General features: G+C 43.4%; 1 protein-coding gene across 7 annotated transcripts in view; it reads right to left on the bottom strand.

The window, feature by feature from the left end:
• adgrl2b.1 (adhesion G protein-coupled receptor L2b, tandem duplicate 1) overlaps positions 1-18,117 on the bottom strand; it is an 89,245-nt gene that overhangs the window by 55,187 nt on the left and 15,941 nt on the right. For all 7 annotated transcript variants that reach the window (XM_006786401.3, XM_035906026.2, XM_006786403.3 and 4 more), the window contains exon 2: positions 12,850-13,064. In XM_006786401.3, coding sequence (XP_006786464.2) covers positions 12,850-12,925 — 76 coding nt within the window. In that variant the 5' untranslated portion in view covers positions 12,926-13,064. The remainder of the gene's footprint in view (positions 1-12,849; positions 13,065-18,117) is intronic.

The raw sequence follows: 18,117 nt of genomic DNA, 5'->3' as shown, positions 1-18,117 counted from the left end.
AAATTATTGAGAGCTGAATTATGTTTAGCCATGGTAACCACTTTGACTTGACTATAATTGGCTGTGATCTCTATTCCTGGCCTTGTTGACATGAAGTCTTATCATGCATTCTGGTCAGTGAGTGACTGCGAGAGGAAAGTAGCTTTTCAGATTCCTCCCCCTGACCTGCCTGCTAAGCTGTCTATTGAGCTCAAGAGAGCAAAGCAAGGGCTGGGACTGCTTCTCAATATGTTGCATTCTGGGTGTTTTTTTTTTCCTCCTCCTTCTTCTTCTTCTTCTTCTTCGGCTTCTCCAGTTGACAGCCTATAATTCACTGGTGACAATCCCCCTCATAATACATATTTTGTTTTCTATCAACACCCTTGAAATTGGAAGTGGCACTGTGGCTCAGATGGGTGCATCTAAAACCATCCACAGAGTTACACTCCGTGGCTCTTAAAACCCTGGAGATGAAGCGAAAAGATAATGGAGGTTTGGTGTCGAGGTATCGCCATTTGGCGACTGCACGCGGCAGACCGTAACACACATGTTCGGGGTGATCTTTGCTGCTCTGAGCGTTCCCTCTCAAGAGTGCTGTCGTGACCAACCTTTAACCCTTCAAAGGCCACGGCATCAGGACAGAGAGAGAGAGAAAAAAAAGTTAAGGAATGCCCGACCGGAAAAAAAAAAAAACGTGGGCCACTTTGGGAGGGTAGACAGAGCGGCGAGGGCTGGCACAGACAGAGAGCAAAGGCGTTGGCTGACGCTTGTCATCCTCCATTAAGGATCCTTTGATTGGCCTTTGTGGTCCGGGAAACGGCAAACAGCTGCATGCAAATGGCCCTGTTTCCCCGAGGCTGGCCCCCATTGTTCTGGGCTTCGGTTTGACAGGGACGCTTTCTCCACAGCATAAAGGAGGGTGTAGCCTTTAGTCAAATAAGAGTGCCCCCACAGAGGTCACAGCAGGAGTACTTCAGGATTGTTTGTCTTTTCATATTGTTTCATTCCCCATACTACTGGTAGCCGACATCTCTGGAAGAAAGCAAATCTTGGAGTCAAGCTTTTGCTCCAACGGTGGGAGATGCATCCATAATCCAATATCCGAGTGGTCACAGAGCAGGTTTTGCTCTACTGGAGTAAAGATATTCACTGGGGGGGGGGGGGGGGGGGAATAATAAAGTCTCATTTGAATTCTTAATATTTTGCCTCTTTTTCCCAGCTTCTTTGTTCTTTACTGAAGTATTTCTAATCTGCTCAGGGGAACTTTCTGATTGCTGGCCAAGGAGAGGGAAAAAAATAGCTTATAAAAAAATAAAAAATCAAGAGACCACTGCGGTAATTCTTTCATGTATTAATTAAAACACAAGTACCCTTCGCTGTCTATGCACATGCCTCTCAACTAACAAACTCAAAAGTTGGGTCTAATTCAGCTTGCACAGTCCAAAGGCAGCAGGCAAAGTCTTTTTTATTTCCCCATCCCTCAATTTGTGAGGCACCCGGCGATGCTGCCTAAAATGTTCCCAAATGCAGAACATGACCACCCATCAGATGTGAGAGACAAGCCGGGAGCGAGGTGGGAGATGAGAAAGGAGATTTGGGATTTACAAAGTAACACCTGCTTTTCAAATACAGACAACACCCCGAGAACTCTTCGCTGCGCCATCGGCAGATCATATTTCCTTCCAACTGTCAAAACGCGCTGAAACACCGGGAAATCAACGTGGACATATGGCACCGTTTCCCGTGACACATAAGTCCCAGCTCTGGTCCACCTTTGCTGGGAAGTGTTTCTAAAGACAGTGTCAGACAAGACCACAAACCACGCCCGCCTTTCCCAGACAACTGCTATCAGACACTCTTGATTCCGATATAAGAATTTTAAAATAGAAACTGGCAACATAGGACCGAGTCCATTTGTGGTTAGATGAAGCGCTCTGAGTCATATCCCTTTTCTCTTTGGTGGTACACGCATTCAGCGCTCCCCCTTCAAAAATACCCACTTTTTTTTTCCTTTTTTGCATTCTTGCTCGTTGCCTTTTCTCCGATTCATCTCTTAAATTTATTTCTTATATTGAGGCGAAGAAAGAGATCAGGAGGAGGAGGTGGGGGGAGAAAAGAAATCACGTGCTCCATGTTGGTGCATGTCGCGTTGAGGGGGTTTAAGGAGAAGGATTTGTCATTTTGCTGAGGCTGAGCGTGACAGACATCGCTGCTGCCTCTTAACTCCTCAGGTGGATCCATTTAGAGTGCGCTAGATCCATATCACACCTGATGCAGCCATGTAATATTTCCTCTGTAACTGGAGCAGCAAAACCATAAATAGAAAAAAGTAGGGTTTTTTTTTTTTTCCCCTCACCTCGGTTTTAATTCTCATTAAAAATAAATAAATAACGAAAACGTCGTGAAATGCAGACGCTCCGTGTAAAGGCGATGACACCATCGCACTTTTAACATGGAGCAAGACCCCGCTTATGTTTAAAAATGACCTGGCACAAACCAGGGAAGGCAGCCACAGAACAAAATGTATATTAAATTTAGCTGTGCAAGAACTTTTCAAGATTTTCCCAGGGTACCCAACCTCTCACCCTTTTGTGTGTGTGAGTGTGTGGGAGAGACACTTGCTGGCAGGATCTGGCTTTTGCAGCTTTTGGCCCAACAAGATCCCACAGCAAATAAAACAGAAAACCTCAAAGCTTCTTCTTCATGGAGAAAACACTTACAGTGTATTTACAGTCCCATGCAAAGGATGAAGTCTAAACAATGCAATGTAGGTCCATACACACCAGAAGACTTCCTTAATATCTTGGCTTTCCATCTTTACCAACTGAAACTTGAACAAAATTAAACAAATAGATTTTTCTTGCTCTTTTCAAAACTAACAAAATCTGTCAACATGCTCACCAAAGACCAGTCCTATTTTTAAATCCATATATAAACATGTGGAAATGACACATTGTGACTTTTAAAGACAGTTATTGATGTTTATCAATGCCAGAAAGCTGTTTTTGCTACATATTGTATAAAATAATATTATAATTCTTCATTTGCTTTTTTCTGATATCATCCTGCTTGTTAAAACTGACTGTAACATGTAGAGGCTAACATGGTCACTCCATCATTTTAACCAGTTGCCTGTCCTGGTCTGTCAAAATCATTTGAATTGAATAGAGAGCTGCAGACAACCAGTCATCTGGCTCAAAGCCTCTTCCCCCTCTGTGAATTCAAGGAATCTAAACACAAAACTGGTCCAACTGACCAACCGTGTACACATCTGCAGGCTTTGGTAAGAACAATTTATACACACTCTCAAGTTAACCATTACTTTATATGCAAAACAAAGCAGAAACAGAGACACATAATGCACTACTAAACTTCTCTATGTGGGAAAAACCCCTGGATTAAGTCTATTTCATGGCACTGCGTTTGTGTTAGTTTGCATTGGTATTTGTCTGCACAGAAGGGTACGTAACCCATGCAAACATGCTTGTCTGCAGTCCTCCATAAATCAAACAGCATGCAACTGGCCCTGAAACAGGAGCGAGGGAGCAACAGGAGAGTTCACAATAACTGATTTGTGTTGATGGGGATATGAAGGCTTCTCGGTTTATAAGCACTTGCGTTTTTTGCTGCTGTTAGCTGCTGTTAGCCTCTGTTAGCTGCTGTTAGCTGCTGTTAGCCAGCATTAGTGAAACTGTCTTGAAGTGGCTCTAACATTGTACTCTGATGTTTACTGCATAAACTGTTATGTGACATAAGAATATAATCAAACTGTTTATCAGGGGGAAAGAACATCCCTAACTGGATTTTTAGCTTATAGCTCCTGTTGTCGTTTAGCTGGCTCATTGTCAGCGGAGATGGGTGGGAGGTTTGCATGTCTAATCTGCTGACAATAAGAAATAGTGACAATATTAGGAATAAATAAGCCTGTTTAGGATTTTTGGTTCTTTGGTAAAGGGAAGTCCTTCTCCGATGGTAAAACATAGTTATGATCCTAAATAGCTTCTGAAGCTTCAGGCACAAGTTTAAATGTCCCTCTACAGCACAAAAACACCTAGGACTTCTTTTCTCTGACTTTGGCCTGCTGCTGTGGTCGGTCTCAAGACACATGAGTAAAGCGTCATCAGTCAGAAGGGAGACGTCCTTCCTGGCCACTGTATTCAAATATGGTGGGTAAACATGGCACCTTCCACAGACCAACACTTGCTCCCATGTATTTTTAATAGATTAATTACAAGTTTGTAATTAATACTTATATTTTTAAGTACGGTATCCTTTTTCTTCTGTTAAATAACCTCGAAAAAAACCCTGACTGTACCTTTAAGGATGTAACTTCTGGCAAAAACAAAATACTTGAAATGCACAGCCTACTTTATTTTGATGTTGCAGAAATCACTCTCTGGGATTACAAAACTCTCAGAAAATGTTTCAGTTTTGCCACAAGTGATGCGAGTCGACATGGTGGATTATTTTTTGCCTCTTCAGAACAGCCGGCTCAGCTGCAGAAGACTGCAGATGAAGAATTTCCCTCATGGGGCAAGAACTGAAGAAAAAGAAAAAAAAATCAGAAAGTGGAGGCTATAATGACTCGGTCTTAATTTGCCTCAGAAAATCAGGGTTTGCTCCTCAGTCGATTGGTAGGATGAACCCTGACCGCGTGGGCACACATCAAAGACAAGCAGCTCGGGAAGAGGGGGGCATCATTACATTACTAATAATCCGCTAAATGCAAAGAGGGTCAGCGTGTAATGCACAGCTGGAGAGATGGTACTAAATGGAATGTCTTCTTTTATTTGGTCCATGGATACATCAGTCAGATTAAAGGAAAGCATAATTCGACATCTTGTATTGTCTACTGAGAAAACAAGGCTTTTCTTAGAAATTACAAATAACTGTCATGAAGGCTAAACAGTTTAGAAAAAGATGCTCGACTTGGAAGACAGAAAAAAAAATCCTATATGCTCCTGGGAGAGTGCCACTTTGACAGAATTAGTTCATTGCTTGTTCAATATCTAACATATTGTTGCATCTCTTAAGGGGAGTTGATGAAACACAAAGAAAGAGAGGTGACTTAAAGCAAGTCTCCCTGGTGCAGCGAGGGAATAGTTTCACAGGTTTGATCTGCCCTGAGTGATGCTTAACTCCCCCTTAAAGCCCATATTTTACCCCTGCCCTTAAACCCCAGCTGGATTTTCCACTCAAGAAAATGTCTCGGAGTAAGTCAGGTGCCCCCCTGAGGGTGGGGATGGAGGGGGGGTAAGCAGGGGAAGAGAAAATGAAGGAGGATGTGGGATTGTCTCCATCTCATGCTTGTCTCTGTTTTTGTTTGCTGTGGCAGAATCTCCCCATTTCTCCCCCCTAATCAACCCCTACTTCCTTCACTCAGCCCTGCCTGTACCGAGCACAGCCCAGGAGGCTTACTCTGGACGTCACATTGACACGGTGTCAGAAAAGGCTGCAACTGGAACACGGATGACACGAATAATGAGTCCGAGAGTACAAGAATGACAAGGAACAGAGATCAGGGCCTTGAGACGATAATGAAGCGACAATTCTGATAAGAGACGCGGAATTACTCTTCACGCAGACTCCCAGCCTGCAGTAGTCTTTAACACATTCGCACTTCTATCACTTCTGTTTGTAACAAGTCCATTTTGGTATTTTCGTGTGTCTGAAAAAACCCACTTGTGGCGAAGTGGATGGAGTGGTAACTCAGGCTGCGTTTATGCAGATGAGGTGGTGCAGAGCAATTTTAGTATTTGTTTTGGCATGAAATTGTGTTTCTGTGTTTCATCCCAGCACAATATTCTTTTGAGGCTTTTGTTGGTGCATGAGAAAAATATATTTTTTTGAAAACCCCTTTCATGCATCTTTTATTTTGACATGCGTTTTTCATTTAGTGCAGAGTCAGTGCACACTGACATACAGTCTTTAACACAATTAAAGCTCAGTCTGTGCTGGATTAGATTAATGGGGGATTTCTTTTTAAATCAGTAATGTCTTCAGCATGCATCCTGAGCTCCATTGAACAGTGTTCATCTTGCTAGAGCTCCTACTCTATTTGATATTTTGCACGAGGGCTGGATTGGCACATCCAGTCATCATAATTCAAAAAATGTGTTGGTCACACCCATGTGTGCTTGCAAAATAAAAGCGGTAATATAAATACCATTGACAGACCAGTACCAGAAAATTTCTTAACGTGGGAGAACGCCCACTCGCGGGGTGGTCCAGAATAAAGCGGGCGATACTACTACCTATATGCCAAAAAATGTGACACTGAAGGCAAATGACCACTTTCTTTTTAATGCTGTCGTTGTTGTTTAGTGTAAGCATCACTGAGCCTCAGCAGCCACTCCACAGCATTCATCATGTGGATACTGCACATCAAACGAGGCAATAGCAAAGAATTTCAAGCTACCAGACACAAGCAGCTTCTTTTGTTTTCTACTGATTTGGGATCAGCACGCTCCTAAACTCTTTTGATGTTTCTGTTCAGAAATGTGTGCTACCGAGGGGAGCGTGTCTCCCACATTAAAATTCTTAACCCGCCAAGCATGTAATAGCAGAACGCTAGCATTTTATGGGCAACGATGCCTTCCTTGTTAGCATTTCTTGTTTTCACTTCAGTTTTGACATAATATTGATCGCCATCTGCAAGGGTCACTGGACGAAAGCGGCAAAGCTAGCAATTTTTAAACTAGCTTATCTGCTGGCATGTGAAGTGCTGGCTCTGCATCTATTAGGGTATTTGGTTGTATAATGCTCTGGCTTGAGGTCTTTTTATTGAGTTCTATCGAAAAATTGTTACTTTGACACAAAAAAAGAAATGTTTTCTGAGTATTTTCTTCAGTGCCTTTGAGCAGTAACCTCTTTATTGGCAGCCATTACTCCTGATAAAAGAATTCTGGGGGTCGTGGATCTATATATACGTACTGTACTGGGCAACAGAGAAAGCCTTTGTGGCCTTTGAAGCCTTTCAGATTTACCGGGAAAGTCAATGAAAAAAAAAAAGAACACATTCCTTAGCAATAGCGTCCTGCTATCACTGCAACACTGACCACTTTGATTGACTTGAGCGTGATGACCTTGCCCGTTCCCTTCCACCGGCATACCGCTGAATGCGAGTGGAAAACAGGAGCACTGATAAGAGATGCGCAGATTGCTGTGGGGGAGGGGGGGGGGGGGGGGGGGGCGGGAGGCTTGATGACAGACAGTTTCCTGCACCTCATCTTCGATGAGGGCATTGTGCCTTGCACATTCAATAGGGATATACACTACAAGGAGGAGGTCAATACTGATAGAGCAAGGCAAACAAAAATGTGCTTTGTGCTTAGCTGTTTTTCTGACTTTTTTTTTTCCAGTGTACTTATTCAATTTCCTGCACGGCAGGAGAGGGCTTCCTTATCTTAGACTGTTTATACCTGCAAATCGGCTGGTGGCCTTTTGTTTGCAGGTGACCCACCCTGAGGTGACATTTAATTCCTAGACAAAAGAAAATGTGCGGTCGTGCTCTATGGCACAGACCCTCAGCCTGAGGAGATTACTAATACAGTGAATGCAACAGAGAAGCATTCATGGCCTGTAGTGAGAGTAAGCCTGCAGGCGCCGAGAGACAGAGACCCCAACACACATCAAACACATTGATTCACATCATATATGACCATTAGCGATGCAAAATTAATTAAATAAAACCAGTGGCAGCATACCCACTTCCAGGTCATATTTAAATATAAGTCGGCAAAGGCAGCGAAACGCACAACCGAACCACGAAAAGCTCGTTTTTACCGAATCCTTTGTAATTTCTTTTATTGATTGCCATCCCTTCCCCGCTGTCAACATTAGTTTTAACACCACCATTTACTGTGTAAAGCGGCAGTAACAAAAATGTGAGACCTGAGCTGTTGTGACATTTCTGATAAGGAGCGACAAAGACAGGTAGAGACAAATGCATCATTTTTGAACAATTTTCACACAGGGTAATTATAATTGTAGCCTCCCTCGCTTCGTCGCTCTCTAACAACAACCAGGTTTTTGTTCAAATGGCCTTGTTCTGTACATGCACCGCGCGTCGCCATCATCAAGCTGTCCTTAACAAATTAGTGCCCAAAATGTATGCTGTAATAACAGGGGGGGAAAAACCGCCTGGAGTGGCAGTGTAAAAAAAATAAGAGTTGCAGGTATTCATAGCAGCAACCTGCTTTTGTTGCTTTTGCACAGTCTCCCTTTGGTGTTTAAAGTTATATAGCCGCTTTTGTTTTTGCATGTTTGTTTAGCTTTTTGTTCAAATAAATTAGTCCTGACGTGCCTTCCAGCTATTCAGAAGTGTTGGGAACACTAAAATCCGACAGGTTCTTGTTGTCTCCGTAAATAATTTTGTCTCAGATCCAAAACACCTTCTCACACACAAAGAAAGAAAGAAAGGGGGGGGAGGGGGACTCGGCTGCTTTCCTATAGTGTAGACTTGATTTTATTTGAAACCCTTCTGCTTCCTTTCAACATTAAATGCATTACTTTGTTATGACAGCTGAACCCTCCTGTGAAGCAGCGACTTACACTGAGCAAATCCAAAAGTTTAGAATCGGAGGAAAAGTACTTTGTGGTTGTAAGTCGGGCTCATCTATTATTTGAATTAGCCTGCCCAGAGGAAAGAAAACGAAAAAGGAAAGAAGAAAGAATACACGTGAAGACAGTACTTAAGAAAGGACGACGTCCTGTGGGCATCTGGTCCGCTGTTTATACAACTTGTTACCATAAGGGGTGTGAAGTGAACAGCTCTGAGATGCTATTGAAATTTAAGGCCCGCTTAACATTTGAAATTAAACTGTCATAAAAGCGCAGCTCTCGGCCCCATAAAGTAGGTGTTTGTTAGTCGGCCTGACTTTTACAATCACGTCTAAACACACAGTGGAGGAAAGGAGGCTCTCACTCTCAAAAAAAAAAAAAAAAAAAAACGCACTCAGGAAATCGCTGTTGCAATAAATCTAGGATGACCCCATCGAGGGCGATATTGTATTTCATTTCCTCTGAGCGAAATCCTGATCCCGAAGATTCATGCGACTCTGGCTCATTTCAATTTCGCGTTCTCCTATGATTTAAAACTTTCCAGGTCCTCGGTTATTATTAAAACAGTATATTGTAATGCTGTGTCGTGCAGAAATATGTCCGCGGCGCGGAAATCGAAACGCCGCGCGCACCAGAGATTGTGGCAAAAATGCAGAAAGAATTGTATTAGCAAATGAGAGGGAGCGACTGAGAAATGGGACGATTTATTTGTGTCAGCGTGCCTCTCAATACGAAGCAAAGTCCATTCGATTCAAATGATGAACCCCTGCCTTATTTTTTGAAATGCTTCCAGCTGGCCAAAAATTTCCATGCAAGCCTGATATATCAGATTTTTTTTCCCCTTCCTCTGTGCTTGTTCTCACCACACAGATTGACCAGTCATCTGTGAATCTCCCATGGTTTAGCTGATAATTCATGATCGCCCTACCATGGACCCGCAGCATTCAATATGAATTATAAAATGGCAAGCCAAGCATATCAATGGATGACAGACTGGATGTGTATGGCCCCGGGCCAGAGAGGAGTTGCAGCACAATAGCTTCCCCCTTTCAGTCAACCCCAGGACTGCAAATACCAGTGTGGCACGAAGGAGGGTCTTCCATCAGCACAATGTATGGCGCTGCTTGAGACAAATGTTGAGCTGAGACGTAACATTAACCTTTACAACCTTTTCGGGGGAGAAACGCAGGCATGCTGGTGTGTTCGACTAAGTAATATTTTACAGTTTATAAAAAAAAAAACTCTCTTAGTGAGAAGCGAACAGCGAGTGATCCTGAGCAGCGGGGGCTGAAAATCAAAAAGCATAACGTTGCAAAAAACTTTTTTGTTTTTGGGCGGGGAGGGCGACTCCAGTGCACCATTTAGCAGTTTCCTTACAAACGACTCTCGAGTCCGCCGACTTGATTATTCAACGCGCTGCATATTAATGCCTCTCGTTCGCACATTCGTCATGCTGGAACAATTTCTAGGACCTAAACAAACACTGCCTCTTTGCTCTGATCCTCCGTCTCTGCAGATACGGCACAGCTATCAAACATAAACTACTTAATCTTTTTACATTTCTCTTTTGTGCAATATTTTGATACGAAGGCTGCGCTGTCTGCTCTCCTTTGGTATTCAAACACAACAGCCAACAGAAAGTGTTGACACTGACTACATGACATAATCCCTCCTTACATCTGTCTCTCTTTACTTTAAAGAGTTAGATAACTGCTCTCATTCAGGCACAGCAGGCGTGTACCTGTGCACTCGCCCCACCTTCGTGGCTGCTCACTTTGAATCCGGGAGTCTTCTTTCATATCTGCAATCTAGGCGGTTTAAAACATCTGAAACAAACGTGATACCTGCATGCCCCAGTTTACTCCAGCAGACGCGTCATTTTATAGATCTGTTTTATAATCGTGGAAGAAATGCAGGGCGAATTAGGCAACGTGTGGAGTTTGAAACATTAAGACTAGTTCGGTCACAGCTTAGAGAAGTTTTTCTTATTAGTGTTGGAGTAAACAAATGCCTTCACACACACACACAAACACATAAGAGATTCACAGGAAGTGACGTGTGGATAAAAGCCAGCATCGCTACCTTCACGTCTGCCTCTTCACCTCATCATCTATGGGAGGTAAGATCCAATATTTAGCCTTGTTTTAGTTTTTTGTTTCTGGTAACTCTGTGTTTGCTGTCTGGGTGGTGAGTCAGTGGTTCCTATTGCTTTTTATCAGCATTCTTTTTGGCCTCTTTTATTAGAGCAGTTAACAATAACCCTATAACCCCAATCACCATCATCTGTGTTTTTTTAACCCTAATGCCCTCACATGTTTTTGTTTAAGATAAACAAAATGCGAGCAATAAATAGCGCAAAAAGGCAGGTGCAGCAAAAATGATGCAAATGAAAACTCATAAATGCAAACTGATATGTCAGCAGGTTCAATAAACAGTCCGTTTTTAGAAAAAAATAGCATTTCCTGGTAATTATTTCATAGTTCACAGGCTTTTTACAGGGTTAAATTACAGGCAGCTAAACAATAAGCTGAAACATGCAATAAAACTTGATAAAGCTGTGCAGAGCTGCAGATTCAGGAAACAACTCCCTACCCCCCCCCCCCCCCCCCCCCCCCCCCACATACACACACACACACACACGCACTGTCATTTTATACATTACTATAATAAAGAAATATGCTGTATGCTGTATATAACTCTAAGTCAATGCCACTTTAAAAAAATAATGCTGTCAATTCCATTTGATTCTGCACGAGTCTGCCCGAAACCGAGCTCAACTGGTGTTTTTTCTTCCCCGCTGGCTGAGAAAGTCAATACCAGTAGAGTGAAAAAAATCACCCTCTTTTCAGGTATGTCATCCAGCGTTTCAAAGCAAGGGGAATGTTTTGGGTGAAAATCATAACCTGATTATAGCCTCTCCTGGCGAGGGACAGGAGGTAATTATCAAGTGGAGTTTTGCTTGCAGGAACTCTCAGGGAAACGCAGATCATAAGCCCTGGGATGCAAAACCCTCCGGGCTGCATTGGCTGAAGGTGACTGGCATGTGGATAGAATCAGATATTGTTTTCAGATGAACCTACACACACATGCACACACACACACATTCCTTTATTGACGGATGGGCAAATATGCATTCTTAGGCCTGAGAGCCCTCACATCAACTGAAACCCAAAACCCGCACTTTCTGCATACCAAAGCAGTATTCCTCTTTAAGAAATTCAACAGGACTATTCAGCTCAGTTTCTAAGCCAGGCCAAATCAGAGGGCTATTCTTCAAGTACCTCAGTAAGACTCTCTTCCATATTATCTAAAATTGCTAATCTACAAAGAAAAAAAAAAGGACTGAAGAGGTAGCCTGCTCTATACTAGGCTGCACTGCTACCTTTGTTAAAATAAAATAAAAAACTGTACGCTAACACCAGGAATAACATAAAAGTGTAGGGTGTATCTATCACAGAACAAAACAGCAAGAGAGAGAGGGAGAAAAATGAAAGATCCAAATTCAAAAGGAAGCCCCAAAATAATGTGCTTCAGCATCTATGTGTAATCAATGCTTGGCACACGAGCATGTGATTTTGGCTTACTTTGTTTCCCGTTACAATGGGACTGAAAGGGGGGAAAAAATATAATGATCATCATTAAGCAGACATAGCAACATCAGTGGTTTTGATGGGCATGGAACTGATGGGAGTGTTTTGTGACAATACTTGTAATTACAGCCAAATGTACTAATCAAAAGTGAGGGAAGTAACCAAAAAAATGTCACTGCAGACAATTAAAAACACTGACACATTCCTTCCCAGTTCCTCGCTCTGGCACAGAATCAAGTGCCCCGCTTTTGATGGTTCCAAGTACACAGGCTGCTCAGAACAATCTGATTAAGGTGCAAATAAAAAATGCATCAATCCTCTGCGGCTGCAGTGCCTCAAAGTACACTCAAATAATCTGTTACACAGCTCATTCGGCAGAAAAGGTGTAGTTATGAGGCTTTGGGGGAAGGACACACCATTTGAGTTACTGTGGAAGTGAAGAAATGTGTCAGTCAAAGTGTCCGTGCGCTGCCAAGAATATTCAATGAGTTCCATACCAGGTGTTTGAAACACCTTTTTCAAACTTCAAGGGTAAAACCACTGAAGAAGAACTCAGCAACCTTGCTACATAACAGCTCTCCACTTCTCTAGTGTGGCAACAACAATGTGTGCTAATAAATTCAACACATTCATAAGCTGAATAATAAGTGGCTTCTTGAAAGGTTGACTAGCAGCACATTAACGCTACTTTCTGCCGTGCAACTCCATGGTAACTCACCTTGTGAACAGTGAAAGCAAAAGAGAAGGAGCAGGAGGCAGTGAAACACCGGACACCTCCGCAGTGCAGAAGCCATTGTGTTGCTGTATGCAAACGATCCAGGAGCCTGATGGCTAATAGTGCTGGTTCGGCGAGTTGCGGAGGGCGAGCTGAAGGCTGAAGCGACGTCAACGATCAGTAGTTCTTGGAGAAGCCTCGCCAGTCATTTTTTTCATCTGGAAAAAAAGGGGGAGAAAAAAGAGAGGAAGATTGCATAAAAATGGAGGAAGTTGGTAAGATCTATGAGATCATTAGCGCTTCGCTGGTTTAATTGGCATAATCTCTACAATCTGCACCCTACACCAGTTCATGTGTGAGTTGCTTGTTAAATGCAGTCACGCAAATATCTAAACACCACAGGAGGAAAAAAAAGAGAAGATCCTGACTGCTGTTTGATTGAGCAAACAGAGCATTTCTCTGATTTCAAGTTTCACAGAAATATTCAAACTTTGTTCTCAAAACGATTTCGAGAGCAGCGGCATGAAAGCGCATAGCGCGCCTGATGCTCTGCGCTTATTTAGCACGCGGCGGCATGTTACGACTAAATGTTTACACTGCCTCATTCTCCCACTCGTCCCCGTTCCACCTTCCCCATTTACTCCCAGGATCCCCGCGGGAGAAAGCTTGTCACTCCGGCAACACGCTCGCAAAGGACGCCATTAGAGACACAGCTGCTTTGAGAACTACTTTTGTCTCCTTCCTTATCGAGGGGTGGCAAAAACAGGCCTTTGTCTGCAAAAGCAGCGAAAGGTTAGAGCCTGAGACAGACTAACACGGCAGACAGATAAGCTGCTTACCAAAGTCAAACACCGAGGATGGGTGTGTTGTGTCATATGTGAAATTACGCACATGCACACACAAACACAAACTCATATGGACTCGTTCATGCACAACTCCACAAACGTAAAGCAAAGGACGTGGATACGCACACACAGGAACTTCCACACACCTACACAAGCATGCATTAAGATCTTGTTTATTTCTTGGCGGTTGCCATCTAAGCATCTCCCCACGACATGCACACATATCCACACAAACTTTGCAGCCGTCGCTATGCAAAGGAGAGCGAATGCTTCCTGCTTCTCAACGCCGCTCCTTCAGAGCCACCCGTCAACCGCCCTGATTATTTTATAATGAACCTAAATTTGAGCAGCAGAGCAGTCCGCTCTGATCGCTCTCTGGGCCTCACTAATGCGCCTGGATATTTTTGGCAACACGAAAACCCACAAAACATGGAAAGCTTTCACATTAGCATACTGAGCAATAATTTAAGCCACTATTAGATTCGTTCTATACGTGTCCAAAGCCTGGTGGAGGGATAACAGTTTAACAAAAAAAAGCCTCCACCTAGCCTGTTGGAGCCGGAGGGTATTTATTTTAATTTGAGGTCACCCTGGCCGAGCAGTTGTGCTGCACAGTGTGCACCAAGGAAACTCGCACACACACTCACTCGGCTAGCTTATAATTTATCAGTTAAAGTTGGGTGGCTTCGTGGGATTGTGGTTTTATTTGTTTTCCAGTTGTTTACCTGCCAATGGCGCCAAACCAGATCAGATAAGGGCACAGTGGAGGGGACTCGCTCTCCTCCATGGGAGAGCTCACACCACGTCTACTCAGGCTTCTCATAATCTCGGATCTTCCACCAGCTCCAATACCGGGCAGAGCACGTGACGTCTTCCACAGCAATTTATCATCCACAAATATGAGTCCTAGGGGCCACGGAGTAACCATAATGGTGGCTGACAGGAGGAGATTGCAAACTGTTGTGGGGTGGAAAGGAGGGGCACCCCCTGCCCCTATGGCCCGCTGGGCCTGCTGAGCCACTCAGCCCCTCCAGACACCAGGGGGCGAGAGCCCGCCAGGCCTCGCGGCTGAACGCTCGCCCTCACCACCCTGGGGTTCTTTCTCCCGATCAGCCGTCGCCCTGCTGAGTAACATGTCTCCTTTCTCCCTTAAGCTGATGCAGGACACAGCCATGCTCATCTTCCTAAAAACACAGTTTTGTTTGGTGGGATTTCTGCACTGAATCGGTCCGGACTTGAGATAAAGGGATTAGGCGATTAACACTGAGATGCTTTACACAAGCGCTGACAGACGTATCATAATTTCACATCAGGGGATGCGGCGGGGAAGAGGGGGTCGGCGTTTGTCTAAGGGGGAGGGTGGGGGGCTAAGATGATCTCGAGCAGAAAATGATTTTAAGAGGTAAGTGAGGCATCGTTAACCCCTCGGAGATCGTGCCGAGGAATTATGTACACCCACCCACCCCACCTCGAAGCCGGGGAATTGAGGTTACTTGTTACTTGGCCAGTGATTTCTGCATAATGATAATCATGCTCCACAGAGGCCGATATGTTAAAAAAAAAAAAAAAAAAAAAGGGAAAACAGTTATGACTAACTGTCACCACCTACACTACACCTAATGAGCTCAAATCTATAATATACACCAGGAGACAAATGACACAAAAGTTTTTAATTTTCATCTGCGTTTTTAAGCTCCTCTTCCTACAAAAATACAAGGAAATCTATTCCCTGAGGTTTTTTCCCCCTCTCTCCCTCCCCGTCCTCTATTAACAGTATATCTTTCTGGAAACAAGACAAAAAACTTCACCAATGAAATGAAAAATGCTATGCAAACATTCACGACATCTGTTTTTCTTTTGTCTCTTACACACACACAGTGTGGAGACCCAGGGAGAGAAATCTATCATCAGTTAGGATAATGGAGAAAATCACAGTCCACAGCAAATTTTTCACATCAGCCTGATAGAAATAATAAGCAAGCATTGAAAAAAGGATGGCGAGCAATTAAAACATAATTAAAATAAATGGATGGAAGGAGACAGCCCACATGTCTTCACATGAAATACTAGGCTGTGTGTAACAGCCAGCTGAATGAATGTGAGGCTCCTTTGACAAAGCTTGTATCTGCTTCACTCAAGCTGGAGAGGCGTCCAGTGAAAGAGAGTGGGAGAAGAGGGGGAGTTTGGGAGTTTCTAAGCCGGGAGGGACTAAATAGATGGGAGAGGGAAGAGGAGAGGAGGAGAAGAATGGAAGGGGGAGAAAGAAAGGGGCGGTGGGGTCACCGAGGAGGATTGACAGGCTGTGAGTATGGCCTGACCTCCTGGGTTTGCCTCCAAGTTTTCTCCACAGGCTTAGCGAAGACAAAAATAAAGCCCAGGAATGTTAATTTATTTTCAATTGTCAACGCCGAGAAGAGAGATAAAGAGCGCATACATACATATCAAGTACGAGCGGAACAAAACTAATGCGCAACTCCAAGTGTAAGCTCAAAACCTACAAGTGAAATAGAGCCGCGGCCCTGTAGAGCTGGATCTTGCCAACACAATGATCCGTCTTCCACTCTTTGAATAACGACTAATTTGAAGAACTTTCTGGCCCGCCCCTTTGCCCTACATTCAGGACAAAAAAGAGAAAGGAAAAAAAAGAAAAAGACACACATGTGAGAGGAGAATTTGAAACATCAGAAAATTGTTGATGAGCTAGAAGTGGAAGATGCGAACTACAGGAACTAAGAAAACAGAGCCTCCAGACACTCGTTTTTTTTTCTGTCCTCGGTGCGCCCTGACGTTCCCAAGGAACTCTTTTGTCATGACAGTCCTGTCAGGGCTGCGCTTTCAACCCCTGCAGCGACATGATGTCATTTCCTTGGCTCCACCAGTGATGTAGGGAAGTTGCCGTCAACTGCCAGAAATAGAGACGCGGTGACACCGGGCGCAGTCTGCAGAGCGTGCTTTATCAACACTGCTGATAAGATAAAGCACTGTTAGGATTAACAGGCAGTAAACAGGGGGGTTTACAGCCTGACACAGGGAAACAATTAAAGACACATATCTCAAATAGAGCCGAATCTTCCTTTTTTTGTCTTCAGCCGCCGTTCTGTAAGCACAACACGAACTTACAGTTTCCAGCTTTACAAATGTTTCTTCTTTTAGGTGTTTTCGGTGAATGCTGTTCGGGGAGTCGGACATAGAAAAGCGTAAGAGCAGTTTAAAAACTTAAATATGCTTACGTATATTAGTAAACATGGAGCCGCAGCAGTAAATAGTAGCAAAATATTCGGATGATCTCTTAATCGTTAAAGCGCTGGTTCCAGATGTGGCTCAAATGTTGACGTTTGCGGGTTTTCGTAATCTTGTTTTGGCTAAACAGATAAGATTTTTGACGATTCGCCCAGACGTAACAGCAAATTTTTTGAGTTATTTTTTTTCTCTCCAAAAGCGGAGAAAAGGAAACGATAGAGCGGTAGGTTGCTTTGCTTCGTGAAGCACGGATGTTGGGAAGTTTGCTTGAATGTTTTGGCAAATGAGTGTGTTTTCACACGCTAATTTTTTGTGAAAATATGTCTTTGCATGAGTTCCCATTAGGCTGCACGTGCTACTTATTCCCTCATAATTACAACAGGCTCAGTGTCCATAAATAATTCATATGTCAACAGGTAATTTTTTTAAAAGATGGTTTGCAGATGACGAGGTCAAAAACGTTCCTGTAACATGTAGATATGCAAAACTGCAATTGAAGGCAGCTCCACTTTCTGTCTTGTTTTCTTTTTGGGATAAATGGCTCCAGATTAAAAAGAGACCTTTGTGGATAGCATGCTTTTAAGTAGAAATGGTCTTCGGTGCAGCTCAAAAAGCGCAAGCACACACATATACACAAACACACAAAAAGAAAACCTGAAAGGTGCAAAGCTTCACTATTTTATTGAGAGCGCACAACAGTTGGTGTGTTCAGCGGCTCTTGGCCAAAAAATTGAGCCAGTAGATAAGATAGAGTGCCAGCGGGCAAATGGACATGGTGAAACAGAGAGGGGTGAGCAAAGAAGCTTAGCAAAGTGAAGAGAACAAAGAAGACCCGGGCTGAACAACCAGGTTAGTGTCAAGCAAAATGAAGAGAGGATGGTGTGTAGCTTTCAAAAAGAGCCATGCGGGGGAGCAGACACTTGGATAAAGGGTAAAGAGTGGAATCTTCTGTTGACGCCGGTAGTTGAAATCACCTGTCAACAAATAAATGACAGCTGCCTAAAATAATTACCATCCCCGGTCTGCTTTGTCTGTCAACGATCAAATTAACACCTAACAATTATTTTTACCACAGCTTATGAAATGTCACCGATTTTTAAAAAAAAGCTTCCAGTTGAGTCTAACGGTGACGATATTGAAACAAGCAAAAAAAAAAAAAAAAAAAGGCAGTGAGTGATGTGAAGCT

This window comes from Neolamprologus brichardi, chromosome 18, assembly GCF_056152115.1.
Source record: "Neolamprologus brichardi isolate AB-2024 chromosome 18, ASM5615211v1, whole genome shotgun sequence".
NCBI classification, from domain to species: domain Eukaryota; kingdom Metazoa; phylum Chordata; class Actinopteri; order Cichliformes; family Cichlidae; genus Neolamprologus; species Neolamprologus brichardi.
Note: the sequence above shows the minus strand (reverse complement) of the source record. Positions and strands in the feature narration are given on the sequence as shown.